This window comes from Amphiura filiformis, chromosome 17, assembly GCF_039555335.1.
Source record: "Amphiura filiformis chromosome 17, Afil_fr2py, whole genome shotgun sequence".
Classification (NCBI taxonomy): domain Eukaryota; kingdom Metazoa; phylum Echinodermata; class Ophiuroidea; order Amphilepidida; family Amphiuridae; genus Amphiura; species Amphiura filiformis.
Window position 1 is genome coordinate 47021862 of NC_092644.1, and position 18180 is coordinate 47040041.

General features: G+C 42.8%; 2 protein-coding genes across 2 annotated transcripts in view; both read left to right on the forward strand.

Annotated features, from left to right (window-relative positions):
- Window positions 1-18180, forward strand: part of LOC140137883 (selenoprotein F-like) — a 54261-nt gene that overhangs the window by 19115 nt on the left and 16966 nt on the right. The window lies entirely within an intron of this gene.
- Window positions 9682-12506, forward strand: LOC140137882 (uncharacterized). The gene has a single exon (XM_072159686.1). It carries the CDS (start codon window positions 11426-11428, stop codon window positions 12380-12382), a length of 957 nt encoding a protein of 318 aa, XP_072015787.1. The 5' UTR covers window positions 9682-11425; the 3' UTR covers window positions 12383-12506.

Genomic DNA, 18180 nt, shown 5'->3' on the forward strand with positions numbered 1-18180 from the left:
CTACCTGGACGATTGGCTAATATACGGACGCACTCCACTGAAGACTACGGGTCTCATGGGGTTGATAGTCCGTGAGGGTGCGGGACCCTGGATTTTTGATCAGCTCAAAAAGTCCAGCGTGGTCCCGACGCAGACACCACTATTTGTAGGGGCCCAGATCACCCTCACGGAGGGGTTCGCGGTGCTCTCACCCGAGCGGGTGACGAACATGGTGCGGTGTGCCTGACTCTTGGCCGAGTCTCGGGCAAACCCGCTGTGGCATGGATGAAGGTGGTAGGCCTAATGGCCAGTATGGTAGACCTCGTGCTGTACTGCCGCTTTCTACGTTAGGCTTACCCAACTACACCTTCTAGCCTGCTTGCAGGCCCAGTCGTCACCAATATCCCTCGCGGTTCCGCTTGTCGGAGATCGCGAGAGAACTCTGGTGGTGGACCCATCAGCCCAATTTGACCCAGGGTGTCAGGTTTCCTGCACCCCGGTATGTCACGTAGTGACGACCATAGCGTCAAAACGGGGCTGGGGGTCCACATCCACGGAGACTCCGTCTCGGGCCTATGGGGGCCATAGACACAGAGTTTCACATCAACCTCCCTCGCTTACGAGGAGGTGATCGTGGAATCACATACCGTTGTCCTGACGGATAACACAACCGTGGTAGCCTACCCCAACAGACAAGGGGACTCCGGGCCACCACGATTGAGCCTGCATGCACGACACCTGATAGGGTGGTGCAAGTTCAGGCAGATTACGATGAGAGCGATACACATCGCTGGCGTCACCAGCATCCTCGCGCACAATCTGTCACGAGGAAGGGTGTCGGGACCAGCAGAATGGTCCCTTGCTCCGCAGGTCGCTCAGACGATCTTCAAGGGGATGTACGACCCCTCGAAAGATCTGTTCGCATCTCATCGCAATCATCCACTGCCGGTACTGCTCAAGGGTCGCGGACCCCCAAGCATTCACCGTGGACGCTCTGTCCATAGACTGGGGAGGATGACAGCTTATGCAGTCCCTCCGATCTCACTACTCATGAGGGTGGTGGCCAAGATCGGGTGGGAAGACTGCATTGTCATTCTGCTAGCGGCAAGGCCGCTGGCACTCCCAGTACCAGATCTACTCCGGATGCCCGGAGCGGAGGTACCAGTCTATCACTAGAGCACCTGCAGTTAGCTGCATGGCCCTTACCAGGGAACACGCAGCGGAGGGATACTTTTCATCAGAAGCTGTTTTTCTCATCGCCGGGCTAGACGGAAGTCTACCCTCCGTACGTATAGCCAGAGTCTGGCTCCATACTTCTTCTTCTTCTTTCGTGTCCTTACATCAAACTGTACTTATCCACTGAGAAACACACTTTTGTGCCCGTTGAGAAAATTGCGCCAGATCGTCTGTCGTCACAGGATCTTCCAAAAGCGGGCATTCCAGCAGATGCTGCATCGTCTGTGGCTCTTGTCCACAATCACACATGGTCGGGCCACTGATGTATCCCCATTTGTGAAGGGTATCCTTGCAACGCCCAACACCGGTTCGGAGGCGGTTAAGGCATCTCCAGTTTGCCCAGACTTCATTTGCTCCTGGAGGTAGTGATTCTGTGGGTTGAATCCCCATCTCAGTGGTGGCTGCTTCAGATGAAGGCCTTTCTTTCCACATCTGGGTGCGAGCCTCTGATGATGTTGTTTGCAGAGGGAGGGTGCTTGTGATGAAGCTTTTCCTTGACTTCAACCGTCTGGTTGGTGGTGTGTGGTTGAAGAGGGGGTGTCTTACGTCCGTGGTCTGTTTACGGCGTTCCTCTTTGCTTGCCACAGCTCTCCGGATGTCAGGTGGTGCGATACCTGCCAAGAGGTAGACCTTGTCCATGTTGGTAGGCCTTAAACATCCTGTGATGGAGCGGCAGCTTGCGTTGAGTGCAGAGTCTAGCTTCCTAGCATGTGATGATCTCTCACTAGCAGGGCATGCGTATGCCGCGGTGGAGAAACTCAGAGCCAGTGCTGTTGATCTGATGGTATCTGGGCTAGCACCCCATCTGGTGTTGGCAAGTTTGCGCAAGATGTTGTTGCGTGTGCTGACCTTGGCCTTGGTCTTCTCCACGTGGGCCTTGTAGGATAGGCATCGATCTAGTGTGACCCCCGGTACACTGGGTTAGGGCAGAAAGGGAGCTTGGTACCAGACCAGGTGATGTTCAACTGTCGCTTGGCTTCCTTGTTGATAAGGTGGAAGGCACAGACCTGGGTCTTCCCTGGGTTTCTGCGCAGATTGATTCTCGTCATAGTACTCTCCTAGTCCAGTCAGTGTATCTGTCAGAGTGTCTTCGATCACCTCAAAGCTGGTACTCTGGCTGGTTACGCACAATTCATCTGCATATATAAACCGCTTGGTTTGGCTGTCAACTGGCTGGTCGTTAGTATAGATGTTGTATAGCAGAGGAGCTAGGACACTTCCTTGGGGGAGTCCGTTTCGCTGTCTGCGCCATCGGCTTCGCTTCCCTCCTAGTTCACCAAAGAACCTTCTGTTCTGGAGCAGGGTTTGTAGAAGCCTGGTGAGGTGAACGCCCTTAGTCATCTCAAGCACTTTGGCGAGTAGTCAGATGGTTGACGGTGTCATAAGCTGCAGAAAGGTCGTCGAAGACAGCACCTGTGATCTGCCCTCTCTCAAATCCATCCTCAATGTGTTGGGTGAGGTTTAGCAGCTGGCTGGTTGTTGATTTCCCGGGGCGGAAGCCAGCTTGTTCAGGGATCAGTAGACCATCTACATGTGACGCAAAGGCGGTTCAGGATGAGCCGCTCAAACAGCTTGTAGCTATGGCATAGCAGAGATATTGGTCTGAAGCTCTTTGCCTCTGATGGGTCCTTTCCTGGTTTCAGGAGTGCTATCACTCGTGTCCGTCGCCAGATCTTCGATTTTGTGGCTGCGCATGCATTCATTGAAGAACTGGAGGAGCCATTCCTTTGTACGCGGTCCAAAGTGTTTCATCTGTTCAACAGAGACATCATCCAGTCCATAAGCTTTTCCATTCTTCAGGCTGGTGATTCCCTCTTCCAGCTCATCCATTGAGAAGGGGTTGGTGAAACCTTGGTCTTCATTATATTTGTTCCAATCCACTTGAACCTTCGGATGTTTTGTGGTTGTTTTCCCATTTAGGAGGAGTTGGTGGGCTACCTGGTTAGCGGTGGTGTTGTAGTGTTGTTCCGCTTCTCTTGGATCATTGCTCAGTTTCCGAATTAGAGTCCACGCCTTCTTGCTGTTATTGGTCATGTCTATTGATTCAATCAGGTTTTGCCATGACTGACGTTGTTGTTCTCCAATAGCTGACATCAACCTTTCCCCTGTGGCAGTAGTGGCTTCATCAAAAGGGTCCGATTCGAACATGGCTTTATACTCTTCATATAGGTCGGCTGTTTCCGAGTGAGTCCAGAGATGTAGCTGGTACGGCAGCCTCTAGGGATGTTCTTCCTGGCGCTTTCTTTGATGGTTTTCACAAAGAGATCGTAGTTCTCAGGTGATGCTTCTATGTTGGAGACTGCTGCATCTAAGTCACTAGAGAAACCTTCCCAGTTTGCCTTTTGGTAGTTGAATCTTCTACGGAATGGTACTGAGGCTGGGCTTACAGCTGCTCTGATCTGTAGACCGATTGGTCGGTGCTGAGTGCGGGGGATGGGATCCATCACCATCTTGTGACATAGTTGAGCAACTCTGTTACTAGCAAAGGCCAGGTCGGGGTTGTATCCACGTTTCCATCGGCTACTGTTGAATGACTTAGGCTGTTTAGGGTCGTGGATAAGGCTTAGCTGCTGTTGGTCTATCCATTCCTCTACCCTTTCGCCATCCTCATCGGTTTTATCATAGCCCCATACCGTGCTATGGCTGTTGAAGTCTCCAATGATTACCCTTGTTTTAGTCTGGGTATTCCCCATTGGGTCCTTGAAGTCAAACGGAGAGCCAGGTGGTTTATAAACGGAGGATATGATGATTCCACTGAGTTCTATGGTCAGGATTTCTATGTTGTTCTCATCTGACTTGGAAGTAGACTCAATGATTGTGCTTTCCTTGACGAACACTGCACTACCGTATTTCTCGTGTGGTCTTTCTACGGCAAGCTTCATTCCACTGATCTTGGGTCGGATGTTGCCTTTCCCCACTGGTGAGTCTCTTGGAGACATAGGACGTCACAATCAGTTTCCTTGCATATGTTGGTAATGAGCTCTTCTTTCACCCTAGAGAGCCCCTCGACGTTGGCAGACAATACTGTCAATGCCGGCCTTGAGAAAGGCCCGAGTTGATGACACTGACGTCTGTTGCAGTCTCGAGGCATTGCAGCTGATTAGCAGTACACAATACAGTGGTGGTGTAAGGTGGTGGCAGAATTAGCAGAGTTGCTTAACAAAACTGGCCGAGTTGTTTAGCAAAACTGGTAGGAGTCGCGAACGTAAACGCTTCTGCCATGACCCCCGCTTGGTGCAATGAGACAAATAGCTCTCCCGCTAGAGCCTCTGTGCTGCTAGTTCCGGAGTTTCTGACAGAAAAGTTCCAAGCAAGACTTCAGCGGGCCACTGGGGCCAGCTATAAGTCAGCTGTCCTCTCCATTCACCGAGGTTTCGAGACGGGTCGACTATCATAACCGATGGTTACCTTATTAGTCTACGCCTCGACGGTATGTTCAACGAGTGTCTACCAAAAAGGAAAGTGATCCTCCTAAGGGATCCCAACACAGTCTTAGATTACTTTAAGGGTCACCCTTTTGACCTTCCGTCCAAAAGCGGCGCTTAAATACGTAACTCTCAAGATGGCTTTCCGGTTTGGCGTTGGCTTCGGGACGGCGGTGCTGAGTTGCACACGGTCTCGAGGTTAGCTTCCGTGTTCACAAACACTGGGGCGACACTGTTTCGGCGCTCTGTTCTCGTGACTACGAACGGGCGCGGTGCATACCGACATTCGTCCCTCTCCAATCCCCAGGGTTGGGCAAGGTTCGGCTGAAGCCAAAGATAGGCTGGGGTGTCCGATAAGGCGCTGCAGCACTATTTCTTCCGAACACAAGCCTTGCGAGGGACTCACGACCGCATTCATCACCCTTACAGAGCCTTTCGGTCCAGCCGCTGTCGCAATGGCTGGTCCAGGTGTTGGTGGGGTCCGGGGATCGCGAAGGTTTCAAGGCCCCACGACCCACTCGACACGAGCTATCTCATCATCTTGGGTATACCGTTCGGTTGTCCCTTGAGGAGATCTAGCAGGCGGTGTCCCGGAAGCCACCTTCGCCCTTCTCTACGATACTTCCGCTTTACGTTAGTAATCAGAGACGGGCGGGAGGTTTACCGGGACATTGTTCGGCGATCATAATACGGTGGTGTACGGGTACCAGGTTTTCAGACTATACAGAATACTCAGCATGGTAAGAACCAGTGTCGCTATTCTTAACCACCAAACTTATTAAGTAAGGAGGTTTATGTCTGTGATCGCGTGGTCTTTTTGTTTCCCGACCGTTGGGGAAAATATTTTCTGACCTCGCGAAAACCATCGTTACCGCTCCCGATCCCTGATCAGATGCTGACCAATCTTGTACCTCCATCCGTCGGTTACTTGCTAGATCGATCTTTCAGATGTTGATGCAAGAAGTATCTTAATCAACATCGGAACGGTAAGATCGACCGGTGTACTGAGTCTAGTCCCAAACAGAAATGTTTGGTAGACTCATAACCGGTGCGATCTTACCTTTCCGATGTTGATTATCCCGACCCGCCACCCCCTACAAGTTTGGTCCGGTAGGGGATCCCAAGTCGGATAAGGGATTTATCATATGGTGTGACGTCACCTTTTGGGTGAGTCCACCGGGGATCGGGGTTTTTGTTATTTATTCATTTATGTGGGACAAAATGACTATTGGTTTTTCCAAGCATCTCGGATCGATGCAAGAAGTATCTTAATCAACATCGGAAAGGTAAGATCGCACCGTTATGAGTCTACCAAACATTTCTGTTTGGGACTATTTTATAATATTTGGCAAAGAATAACCAAATTAAAATTTGACCGAAACTGTATATGTGAAACTTGTAATAAGAGTGTGTAATATGGCACAAGGGCATTGTGAGAAAATATTAATTATTGCAATGCGATAAATTCTTACTGCTTCATGGATGACTCCACGATTAACTATAGAGGCCCTGCATCCTTTTGTCGATTGGCTCCAAACAAAGGATTTGAACCGGTGTCCTTCACCGTAGTTATGGCGGAGTGCAGTCGATTCAATCAAATGTTGTCATCAACCTATTTGATCGTAGTGCATGGTTATGTGTGTGAGACGAACTGTCACGGTAGATTGCAATCATGCTTTTGTTGAATGCATTTGAGTAGTCCACCATATTTTCGGGATGATACGTCACATGCAAGGCCTCTATAGACTGAACAACTCCCAAATAAAAGCTGAATAAAGTTGCCAATTATAGGCAATAATATTCTTAAGTCAGATTTTATATTTCTATTTTCTAAATATAATGAAACACTTGCGATGTTCATAATTCCTGTCACGAATGCATTTTTTATTTTGTTGTTATTAGTTTTGTCGAAAATCAGGCCGAACGTGGACAGCGTTCAAGTTTCCTGATCTTAAAATTTATCACAATATGATCAATATCACAATAAATTTTGCCACGAATTACCACATGGAAAACCCTAGTGATTCCCACCCTCAACACAGGTTTATGCAAGGTGGTTATGACAAGCAGCGAAGTGTGCATTGTGTGCAACAAAGGGTGTCTATGTTTGGTTCCTTGAAAAGGCATGAACTAACTTGCAACAGAGAGGCCTCACAGATTTGAAGTATGCCAAGGTTTAAATCAGAAATTATGTCTTCTATAATCTTCACATAGACCAGAATTGGAAACAAAATTACACTTTGTTTTTCTCTGTTTCATCCCCAGTTCACAACATGGCTTTCATGAGGAGAGCATAAAACATGCACTACTTTCAGCCTCTCTTGTGTAAATATTGCCATAGAACATTTTGTGACAACCATCGATATCTGATTCATCTACAGCGCCATGAGAAGTGGATTACACCTTATTGGTATGACAAGAAACCTTGTCTTTGGATTCATCAGAGTCACTTCAAAGAACATCAAGTACCACTTCATAACAAGAAGCTCTATCAATGTCAATACAGTAATAAAAGTTTTATAACACCAAGTAACTTGGATAGACATGAAAGGAGCCACAGTATCAGTAAAGGGAAGCCATACAAATGTGGACTCTGCGATAAAGCCTTATCGAGTTCTTCTAATTTGAAACGACATGAACTAACTCACAGCAAAGAGAGGCCTTATCATTGCAAAGAATGCAACAAGGGCTTTAAACAGAGATATCATCTGAAGATACATGAGCGAATTCATACCAATGATCAGAAGCCTTACAAGTGTAAAGTATGCAAAAAGGGCTTTGCAAATCGTTATTATTTGAAAACACATGATCTTATCCACAGCAAAGAGAAACCATATCATTGCAAAGAATGCAACAAGGGCTTTACATTTAGATGTAATCTGAAGAAACATGAACTTACTGACAGGAAGGAAAGGCCTTATCGTTGCAAAGAATGCAACAAGGACTTTACTCTCGGATGTAATCTGAAGCAACGTACATGAACTTACTCACAGCAAGGAAAGGCCTTTTCATTGCAAAGAATGCAACAAGGGCTTTACAGTTAGATACACACTGAAGCAACATGAACTTACTCACAGCAAGGAAAGGGCTTATCATTGCAAAGAATGCAACAAGGGCTTTACACTCAAAAGTAATCTGACGCGGCATGAACTTACTCACAGCAAGGAAAGGCCTCACCATTGCAAAGAATGCAACAAGGGCTTTAAACTTAGAGGTGATCTGAAGCGACATGAACTTACTCACAGCAAGGAAAGGGCTTATCATTGCAAAGAATGCAAAAAGGACTTTAAACAGAGACGTTCTCTGAAGCAACATGAGCTAATTCATATAAAGCCATACAAGTGTAAATTATGCAAAAAGCCTTTCCAGATAGTTATTATTTGAAAATACATGAATATACTCACAGCGAAGCAAAGCCGTATCACTGCAAAGAATGCAACAAGGGCTTTGCACTTAGCTACACACTGAAGAAACATGAACTTAGTCACAGCAAGGAAAGGCCTTTTCATTGCAAAGAATGCAACAAGGGCTTTAAACAGAAAGCGATTCTGAAGCAACATGAATATACTCACAGCAAAGAGAGGTATCATTGCAAAGAATGCAACAAGGACTTTAAAAAGAGAAATTATCTGAAGATACATGAGCAAATTCATACAAATGAAAAGCCTTACAAGTGTAAATTATGTAATAAAGGCTTTGCACAATCTAGTTCCAAGTACATACATGAACGTAGGCATGAGAAACCCAGGAAGAAGCCCCTGGGGAAGAAGCAATACCGATGTCAGTACTGCAATAAAGGTTATTGTAAATCGACCTCCTTGAAAATTCATGAACGTTATCACATGGCAAAGAAGAATAAAACCATGCCTTTTGAAAAACCATGAAAGAATCCACAGTAAGGAGACAGCATACGAATGTGGACACTGCGATAAATCTTTTTTTCCAAATTACACGTTCCCACAGTAAAGAGAAGGCTTATTGTTGCAAAGAATGCAACAAGGGCTTTAACAAGAGAGGTCACCTGAAATGACACAAATTCATCCCAATGAGAAGCTATACAAGTGTAAAATATGCAAAAACAGTTTCACATGTACAGTCTAGTTACAGGAACACACATGAATGTAATATAATCATGAGAAATCCAGAAAGAAGCATTTTACTGGAGTCAGTAAAAAAAGTAAAATATTTTGAACTCTTGGAAGAATCATGAACGATTTCACATACCGATGTGAATGCTGCAATAAAGACTTCATATCGAAAAGTCAATTGGAATTTCATAGGACCCACACCAAAGAAAAGACCTGTAACATTCAAACACATGTTTTATGCAAGCTGGTTCGCTGAAAAGGCATGAACATATACCCACCACAGCAAAGAGAAACCTTACAGATGCAAAGTGTACAACAAAGGGTTTATGTATGTATGGATTCCTTGATAAGGCATGAACTAACTCACAACAGAGAAGCCTCGAAGTATGCCAAGGCTTTGCAACATGCATGAAATAACTTGTGTTTAATACTAAGCCTTCAAATCAGAAATGTCTAATTCAATTGAGTGAAATGTTCTTAGTCATCCAGTAGTTTTGAAATTTAAACAAATACTGGAACATTTATTTTTTTGCAACTTCGCGACATTATTGTTTCTGGAACTACCAGACTTCCATCAGGCAACTGACCCGCTGGGCTGGTCATGTGATAGGTGGCTATGTTTTGTCTTGATGGCCCGGTCCCATGCATGAGATATAAATTAAAGAAAGGGGGACTTCACATTAACTATATCTCATGCATGGGACTGGGCCATCAAGACAACACCTAGCTGTTTATTATCAGTCGCCATTTTGTAAATATTAACGCATGATCGTTGCTTTGAAATTTCCACCGGATAGTCTGTGGATAGCGTAAGAGCCTGCTTTGACCATGCGCAAAAAAAATAATATCATGAAGATGTTTAAGATTGATTCATAGATGTTTCAAAAATTACCGTCATATTGCATAGATTCACCAAAGAATGGTTTGTTAAGTAATATACTTATTTAGTAAGGGATCAAATCAAAACTCGACCGCCGGTTGCCCGCCGGTTCCGGGCGGTTCCGTCCGGTTGTAAAATATACACAGTAATGAGGTCAGTCGTCACACCCTGGTTCATATGGCCGGTTGGTATCATCAAGTGAGTGAGTGGAGTGATTTCAAGTGGTTTCTTTTCAAATTTAGTATATATGCATCTTCCTTTGGCACGATTTTAGGACATGATTGTCCTCAATTTGGTCATTTTAGCATTGAAGTTGCATTTTTTGGCATAAATCACAAAAGAAATCCCCTGTTGAAGTACAAAGCAAATGAGTCCATCAATATCACTTCAACTGGGGATTTTTTGAGATTTATGCACGCATCATGTCTTCTGGAGGCAGATTTGAACTAATACAGGCCTATGTGATTCACAAAATTATAAATTCACAACTTCAAAATTACTTAACCTATAGAAATCATTGAAACACTGTTCTGAACTGAAATTAACTGATCTAAACAATGGTGACATATTCAAACAATTTTAACCATAAACACGAAATCATTTCAAAAATTAATTTGCTTTGATGATAAGCCAATAGACACAGGCCTAAGAAAAATCGATCACTGTGTAGTACTTTCAAGTATGCACTATTGTGACCGTGAAATTTCAAGTATGCGCTATTGTGATCGCGAAATAAACATGTATCGAAATTTTGTTAATCTCTCCGGTTATGTGCTTAAACTAACCGGCGGTTGCTACTCATGCATTCTTGAATATTCATATACCAATGACCTCTGCCAACCGGACGGAACCGCCCGGAACCGGCGGGCAACCGGCGGTCGAGTTTTGATTTGATCCCTAATTAAAAATCAAGAATTTTAAGAAATCAATATTTTTACCTGTCAGTATTACAACTTGTGAAACATATTAGTGATGTGCCTGGGTGACCTAAATCTACTAACCTTTAACGTTTCCTCTATGAGCTCTAACCCTCCTGCAATATGGTGCCTATTGTCTAGGCCTAGGCTACATCTTCCGGTTTGGTTATGTAACCTAGGATGCCTATCCCTTTGTCTATTATTCCTGATGAAGTCTGGTGGCTCCAGATGCAGCATTTGATTAATTCCAAAACGCTGTTTTATACAATCTTAACATCAGATAGTAAAAATTCCAGTTGAATGAACACAGCTGCTAATGAATGAACATGGACTTCTTTAGGGAGGGCGTGTTAGTGTAGTGGTCTACTCACTCGCTTCTCACCACTGTGGCCGGGGTTCAATTCCCCACGGCGTCACATGTGAGTTTGGTTGCCGATCCATGATCGTCCTCTCAGGTTTTTATCCGGGTGCTCCGGTTTTCCTCCTGCTTCTAAAATCTGACTTCTTTCCATATCCCTGTCCCGTCATATCCGGATGGCATCCCTTGAATTTAGTAGCCTCTGAGCACTATTGGGATTAACCTGGCTTCGGCCTAATGTTATAAATAAATAAAAAGCTCTAAGCGATCCGACTGTGATCATAATTATGTCGCGTATTCGCGAAAGCACGGCCATGGATACAATAATGAAAATACTAACCAATCATGAGTGAGTTAATTTGGCATGGTTGGATTTACGCACACAGTTATTCAATCATCACACAGTGTATAAGGAGAATCATCACACTGTTGGAAGCTGTGTTCATTAACTCATTTGATTAAAATTTTTAGTATAGAAGTTCATTATACATTCACTTTTCTTACAGTATTGGCTTTTCTCTGTTTCATCCCCAGTTCACAACATGGCTTTCATGAGGCGAGCACAAAACATGCACTACATACAGCCTCTCTTGTGTAAATATTGCCATAGAACATTTTTTGACAACCATCGATATCTGATTCATCTATGGCGCCATGAGAAGTGGATTACACCTTATTGGTATGACAAGAAACCTTATCTTTGGATTCATCAGAGTCACTTCAAGGAACAAGTACTTTATAACAATAAGAAGCCTTATCAATGTCAATACTGTAAGAAACATTTTACATGTATAACACAAAGTGACTTTGATAGACATGAAAGAAACCACAGTACGGAAAAGCCATACAAATGTGGACTCTGTGATAAAGCCTTTACAAGTTCTTCTAATTTGAAAAGACATGAACTTAATATTCACAGCAAGGATAAGCCTTATCATTGTAAAGAATGCAACAAGGACTTTACAGCTAAAGGTAATCTGAAGCGACATGAACTTATTCACAGCCAAGAGAAGCCTTATCAGTGCACAGAATGCAACAAGGGCTTTGTAGTTCGTTATTATTTGAAAACACATTATAAGCGTTTGCATAGCAAAGAGAAGCCTTATCATTGTAAAGAATGCAACAAGGGCTTTACAGCTAAAAGTAGTCTGAAGCGACATGAATATACTCACAGCAAAGAAAGGCCTCATCATTGCAAAGAATGCAATAAGGGCTTTAAAGTTAGAGGTGATCTGAAGCAACATGAACTTACTCACAGCAAGGAAAGGCCTTTTCATTGCAAAGAATGCAACAAGGGCTTTAAACTTAGATACAAATTGAAGCAACATGAACTTACTCACAGTAAGGAAAGGCCTTTTCATTGCAAAGAATGCAACAAGGGCTTTAAACTTAGATACACACTGAAGCAACATGAACTTACTCATAGCAAGGAGAGGCCTTATCGTTGCAAAGAATGCAACAAGGGCTTTAAACTTAGGATACAAATTGAAGCAACATGAACTTACTCACAGCAAGGAAAGGCCTTTTCATTGCAAAGAATGCAACAAGGGCTTTAAACTTAGATACAAATTGAAGCAACATGAACTTACTCACAGTAAGGAAAGGCCTTTTCATTGCAAAGAATGCAACAAGGGCTTTAAACTTAGATACACACTGAAGCAACATGAACTTACTCATAGCAAGGAGAGGCCTTTTCATTGCAAAGAATGCAACAAGGGCTTTAAACTTAGATACAAATTGAAGCAACATGAACTTACTCACAGTAAGGAAAGGCCTTTTCATTGCAAAGAATGCAACAAGGGCTTTAAACTTAGATACAAATTGAAGCAACATGAACTTACTCACAGTAAGGAAAGGCCTTTTCATTGCAAAGAATGCAACAAAGGCTTTAAACTTAGATACACACTGAAGCAACATGAACTTACTCATAGCAAGGAGAGGCCTTATCGTTGCAAAGAATGCAACAAGGGCTTTAAACATAAAGATTATCTGAAGCAACATGAATATACTCACAGCAAAGAGAGGTATCATTGCAAAATATGCAACAAAGGCTTTAAAAAGAGAAATTATCTGAAGATACATGAGCAAATTCATACAAATGAAAAGTCTTACAAGTGTAAAGTGTGTAATAAAGGTTTCACACTGTATAATTCCAGGTACATGCATGAACGTAGGCATGAGAAACCCAGGAAGAAGCCCCTGGGGAAGAAGTAATACCAATGTCAGTACTGCAATAAAGGTTACTCTAAATCGATCTCCTTGAAAATTCATGAACGGTATCACATGGCAAAGAAGCATTACAAAAGCATGCCTCAGTAAGGAGACAGCATACGAATGTGAACACTCCGATAAATCTTTTTTTTTCAAAACACATGAACGTTCCCACGGGCGTTCCCACAGTAAAGAGAAGACTTATTGTTGCAAAGAATGCAACAAGCTTTATCGAGAAAGGTCACTTGAAGCAACATGAGCTAATCCATACCATTATGAAACCTTAGAAAGTGTAAAATATGCAGGAAAGGTTGCACACAGTCTAGTCTAAGGTGAAAATTCAGTTAAACCCTTTTTACAATATTTGTTTTTCTCTGTTTCATCCCCAGTTCACAACATGGCTTTCATGAGGAGAGCATAAAACATGCACTACTTACAGCCTCTCTTGTGTAAATATTGCCATAGAACATTTTATGACAACCATCGATATCTGATTCATCTACAGCGCCATGAGAAGTGGATTACACCTTATTGGTATGACAAGAAGCCCGATTCTTGGACTCATTTGAGTCGTTTTAGTGAAATAAAAGAAAGCTGTAGGAAATTGAAGCCTTATAAATGTCAACATTGTAATAAAGGCTTTAGATGCAAAGGTAATTTGAGAGAACATCAATACATTCATAAGGAAAAACTGAACCTTTGTCGATATTGCAAGAAAGGTTTCAAATCATCAGATTATTTGAAAATTCATGAACGTTACCACATTGAAGAGAAGCCTTATCGATGTGAATACTGCAGTAAAGGTTTTATAACTCCAAGTAGTTTGGAAGTACATGAAAGAATCCACAGTAAAAAGAAGCCATACAAATGTGGACTCTGTGATAAAGCCTTTCCAAGCTCTTCCAATTTAAAACAACATGAACTTACTCACAGCAAAGAGAGGCCTTATCATTGCACAGAATGCAACAAGGGCTTTAAACTTAAAAGTTATCTGAAGCAACATGAACTTACTCACAGCAAAGAGAGGCCTAATTATCATTGCAAAGAATGCAACAAAGTTTTTACACGTGCGGTTGTCTGAAGCAACATGAACTTACTCACAGCAAGGAGAGGCCTTATCATTGCAAAGAATGCAACAAGGGCTTTAAACTTAAAAGTGATTTGAAACTACATGAGAGAATCCATAGCAATGAGAAACCCTACAAGTGTAAATTATGCAATAAAGGTTTCGCACAGTCTAATAGCAGGAACAAACATGAACTCTCTCACGGCAAAGAGAGGCCTTATCATTGCAAAGAATGCAACAAGGGCTTTAAACAGAGAAAACATCTGAAGCTACATGAACTTACTCACAGCAAAGAGAGGCCTTATCATTGCAAAGAATGCAACAAGGGCTTTAAACAGAGAAAACATCTGAAGCTACATGAACTTACTCACAGCAAAGAGAGGCCTTATCATTGCAAAGAATGCAACAAGGGCTTTAAACAAAGAAATCATCTGAAGCAACATGAACTTACTCACAGCAAAGAGAGGCCTTATCATTGCAAAGAATGCAACAAAGTTTTTATACGTAGCGGTTGTCTGAAGCGACATGAACTTACTCACAGCAAGGAGAGGCCTTATCATTGCAAAGAATGCAACAAGGGCTTTACACGAATAGATAATCTGAAGCAGCATGGGCAAATTCATACTGATTCAGAATTTAAGTGTAAATTATATAAAAAGCCTTTGCAGATCGATCATTATTATTTGAAAACACAAGAATGTAAACAATTGCTCTAAACATAGTACTACAAATTCATGTTAATGAGAACTTGAAGCCTTACAGATTAATGTAAATTTTGTAATCAAGCTTAATCACATTTGTATAAGGCCATCTGAATTAAATCTGGAGTCTCAAAGCTGCCACACACATTGGTAAAATCTTTGAAAATCAAGAAATCAATTTGATTTATGTCTTTTTTTTAAAGTAAAAAGGTGAAAATAAAACTCAAACCGTATTTAATTTCAAGTTTTCAACACGTTTGAAGTTTCAACATGGAGAAGAATTATTTTGTAGAACTTTGTCTACTATTCCAACATTTACAACAGACATTGGATGCTTTCTGGACAAAAAGCTTGTCCCAAAGCCTGTGACACATAAAAATAATAATAAAAAATTAATAAAAAATGCATTCAGCATAGACTTTCAATTTCTCCCAAGCTTTGAGACTCAGGATTTAATTAAGGTGGCCTTATAGGAAAACAGTACAGGTTGCTATGTGGTGATATTTGATTTAGCATTTTGTCTTGCTACATTAGTGGAACCAGTGATTTTTGGCATCCTTACACCTCAAATGATAAAACTAGAATTGGTTCCGTTTTTTTTATGCCCCTATGGGTCCCAAAAGTGGTCAAAGGTCGTAATGGGGCCAGAATGTAAGTTTTGTTTTATTGTGCTGTAATATACTGCAAATTGTTTCTCTAATTGCTTGGAATAAAAAACATCAATTGTCAAATGGCACTAGGGTTCTTAGTTCAGGCCTAATCATGAAGCTCCTGTGGCCAAGTGGTTATGGCACTGGTCTCGATTACCAGATGTTCTGGGTTCAATTCCGGGGCAGGATCACTTTTCCTATTTATTCCTTTAATAAATGCTCAATGACAAACTGATAACATTTTATTATAATTTGCTTATTTCCTGTTGAAAAATGCCACAGTTTTTCAAAACCAGATCTATGCTGTACATTTATTGTAACTTGAGTAGGATATCATTTTAATAATAATTATAAATGAAGCTCAATTTGCCTCAGGAAGTTTATTGTTTGTTTGTTTTCTTTTTTTTTTTTTTTTTTTGATGAAAATACTGTTACTGTATTCAACCTAATTAACACCCCTCCTCTCGCTTAAAGCCATATTATAACATTATCATACAAAATAGATTAGCATTTCTTTGCCATAAAATGTTAGTTTTAAGAAATAAAGGGTAATGCATGATCCTTTACGAAAATAATGTGTCGAGGCAGTAAAAACGTAAATAATGGGTGAGACGCAGCCAACCCATTATTTAAACGCTTTTACTGCCGAGGACACATTATTTATGCGTAAAGGATAATGCTGCACCCTTTATTTCTATTCTATTACCACAAAATAGTGTGATTTAAAGAGCAAATTTATATCAAATTTTTTGCCCAAATATTTCAAGTTGTTTACCTCAAGGTGGAGCGCATATACGCGTAGCCAAAGCGTATGCACATTCCAATAACACAACCTAACATTCCATTCCCCCCTATAAGCAGGTATGCACATACAATAAGACACCCCTGACATTCCATTCTCCCCTACATAAGCACGTGTGCTGTGCGCTCTGCTGTGCGCTGTGATGATAGAAGAACATAAAGTTTGTTGCCCTTGACACTTTATCGCTAATTAATGGTCTGTCACGTGACGCGTTTCAACAAATCACAGTGCGCTATTTTGAATAATGGGTCGTGGGGGTAATAGAATGTCAGATATATCCCCTTTTATATTTGAGCCGAACAACTACGGCAAAGCAAAGAAAATTGGAATTTAATGTCGCCAGACTCAGTACACCGGTCGATCTTACCGTTTCCGATGTTGATTAAGATACTTCTTGCATCGATCCCGAGATGCGGAAAAAACCAATAGTCATTTTGTCCCACATAAATGAATAAATAACAAAAACCCCGATCCCCGAGTGGACTCACCCATTCGGTGACGTCACACACGATAATCATCCCTTATCCTCCTTGGTTTCTAGATGAGATAGACGTGTGGATTTTTCTTTACCAACGCTAAGTATCATTACGAACCAAAGGACGAGATATACAGTTTGTTTGTTACACCTGAGGTAAAAACCAACCAGTATAGTACGCTAGGGAGATAGTTTTGACGACATTTTTCGGCTAGAAAAGTGACAAAAACGATCCAAAACTTAGCTTGTATGAGTGTTTCCGTTCAGATAACGGAACACACGCTTTCAAAATGGCCGCCTTAGGACGCCATTTTATTTTTGTTCTCACGTAAAACAACTATAGCAGACTAGTAAGTTACAATAGATGTTTGTACAGTACTGTGTATACATGTATGGTGAGTGATTATCGCTATGTTTATGGTGTGCTCTATCGTTATATCTTTCAGTACGCGTCTGATGACGAGTTACTGCTAAGAGTTCGGTGGGTTTCGAAGGACCAGCCTGACAAATCTATACCAAAAGGTTTTCAGTTTTTCATCCCTTTGTACATATATTTTTATATCATACCACTACATCAGCGACAGCCACTGTGCGTGTGGGTCTGTTTATTGGGCTTGAGCTTGTGTTCGGGGGGGTAGTGCTGTACGCTCCCCGATTACTACAATGTCCAGGCCTTGTCAATCATGCCCTTCCCTTGTGGCAGAGTGGGACCCGCATCCACTCTGCTACACCCACAGGGATTGCTCTAAATCAAATAAGTGTGCTTCCTTTTGCATAGGCTTATCGGACATCCACTTCGAGGATTTAGAAAGTAGCGCTCGTTTGGGTCTTCGACACAGACAGAAGACGAAGACTAAGAAACAGAAGCCTACAGGTAAGATTGATTTGGTAGGTACTAGCGCGGCCGGCAAGGGCCACGCTAAGGTAACCTCTGGGGCTCCGGTCCCGGGCAAGCAGGCGGACCCTCCGGGACTGCTAGCGAGCCCGAAGGCCTAGCAGCCAGCGAAAGCACTGACTTAACGCCTAAGCTAGTAGCAGGCAGCAGGGCGGTACTTGCCCTAACAGGCGAGTACCAGTCTACCAGTGAGATCTCTAGCGAGTTTCTTGCAGGTGGACACCCGTCTATTGCTGGCGAACGAGCGGTCTAGCACCAGCGAAGTAGCCGGGCGACGGACAGTATGCCAAGGGTACCCGGCTTGCCTTGGTTGAATCCTAGCATACAGCGTGCACACGGACCTCCGGGCTTGCCTCGGCCGGTCTGTAGCACGCAGCGTGCCAGTGGAACCCGGCTTGCCTGGGTTGATCCACGGCACGCAGCACGCTTTCGCCTCGCAAGGGTCGAATGAAAACGTGCATGGGTTTAGCAGAGACGATACCGGGCTAACGCTCGGG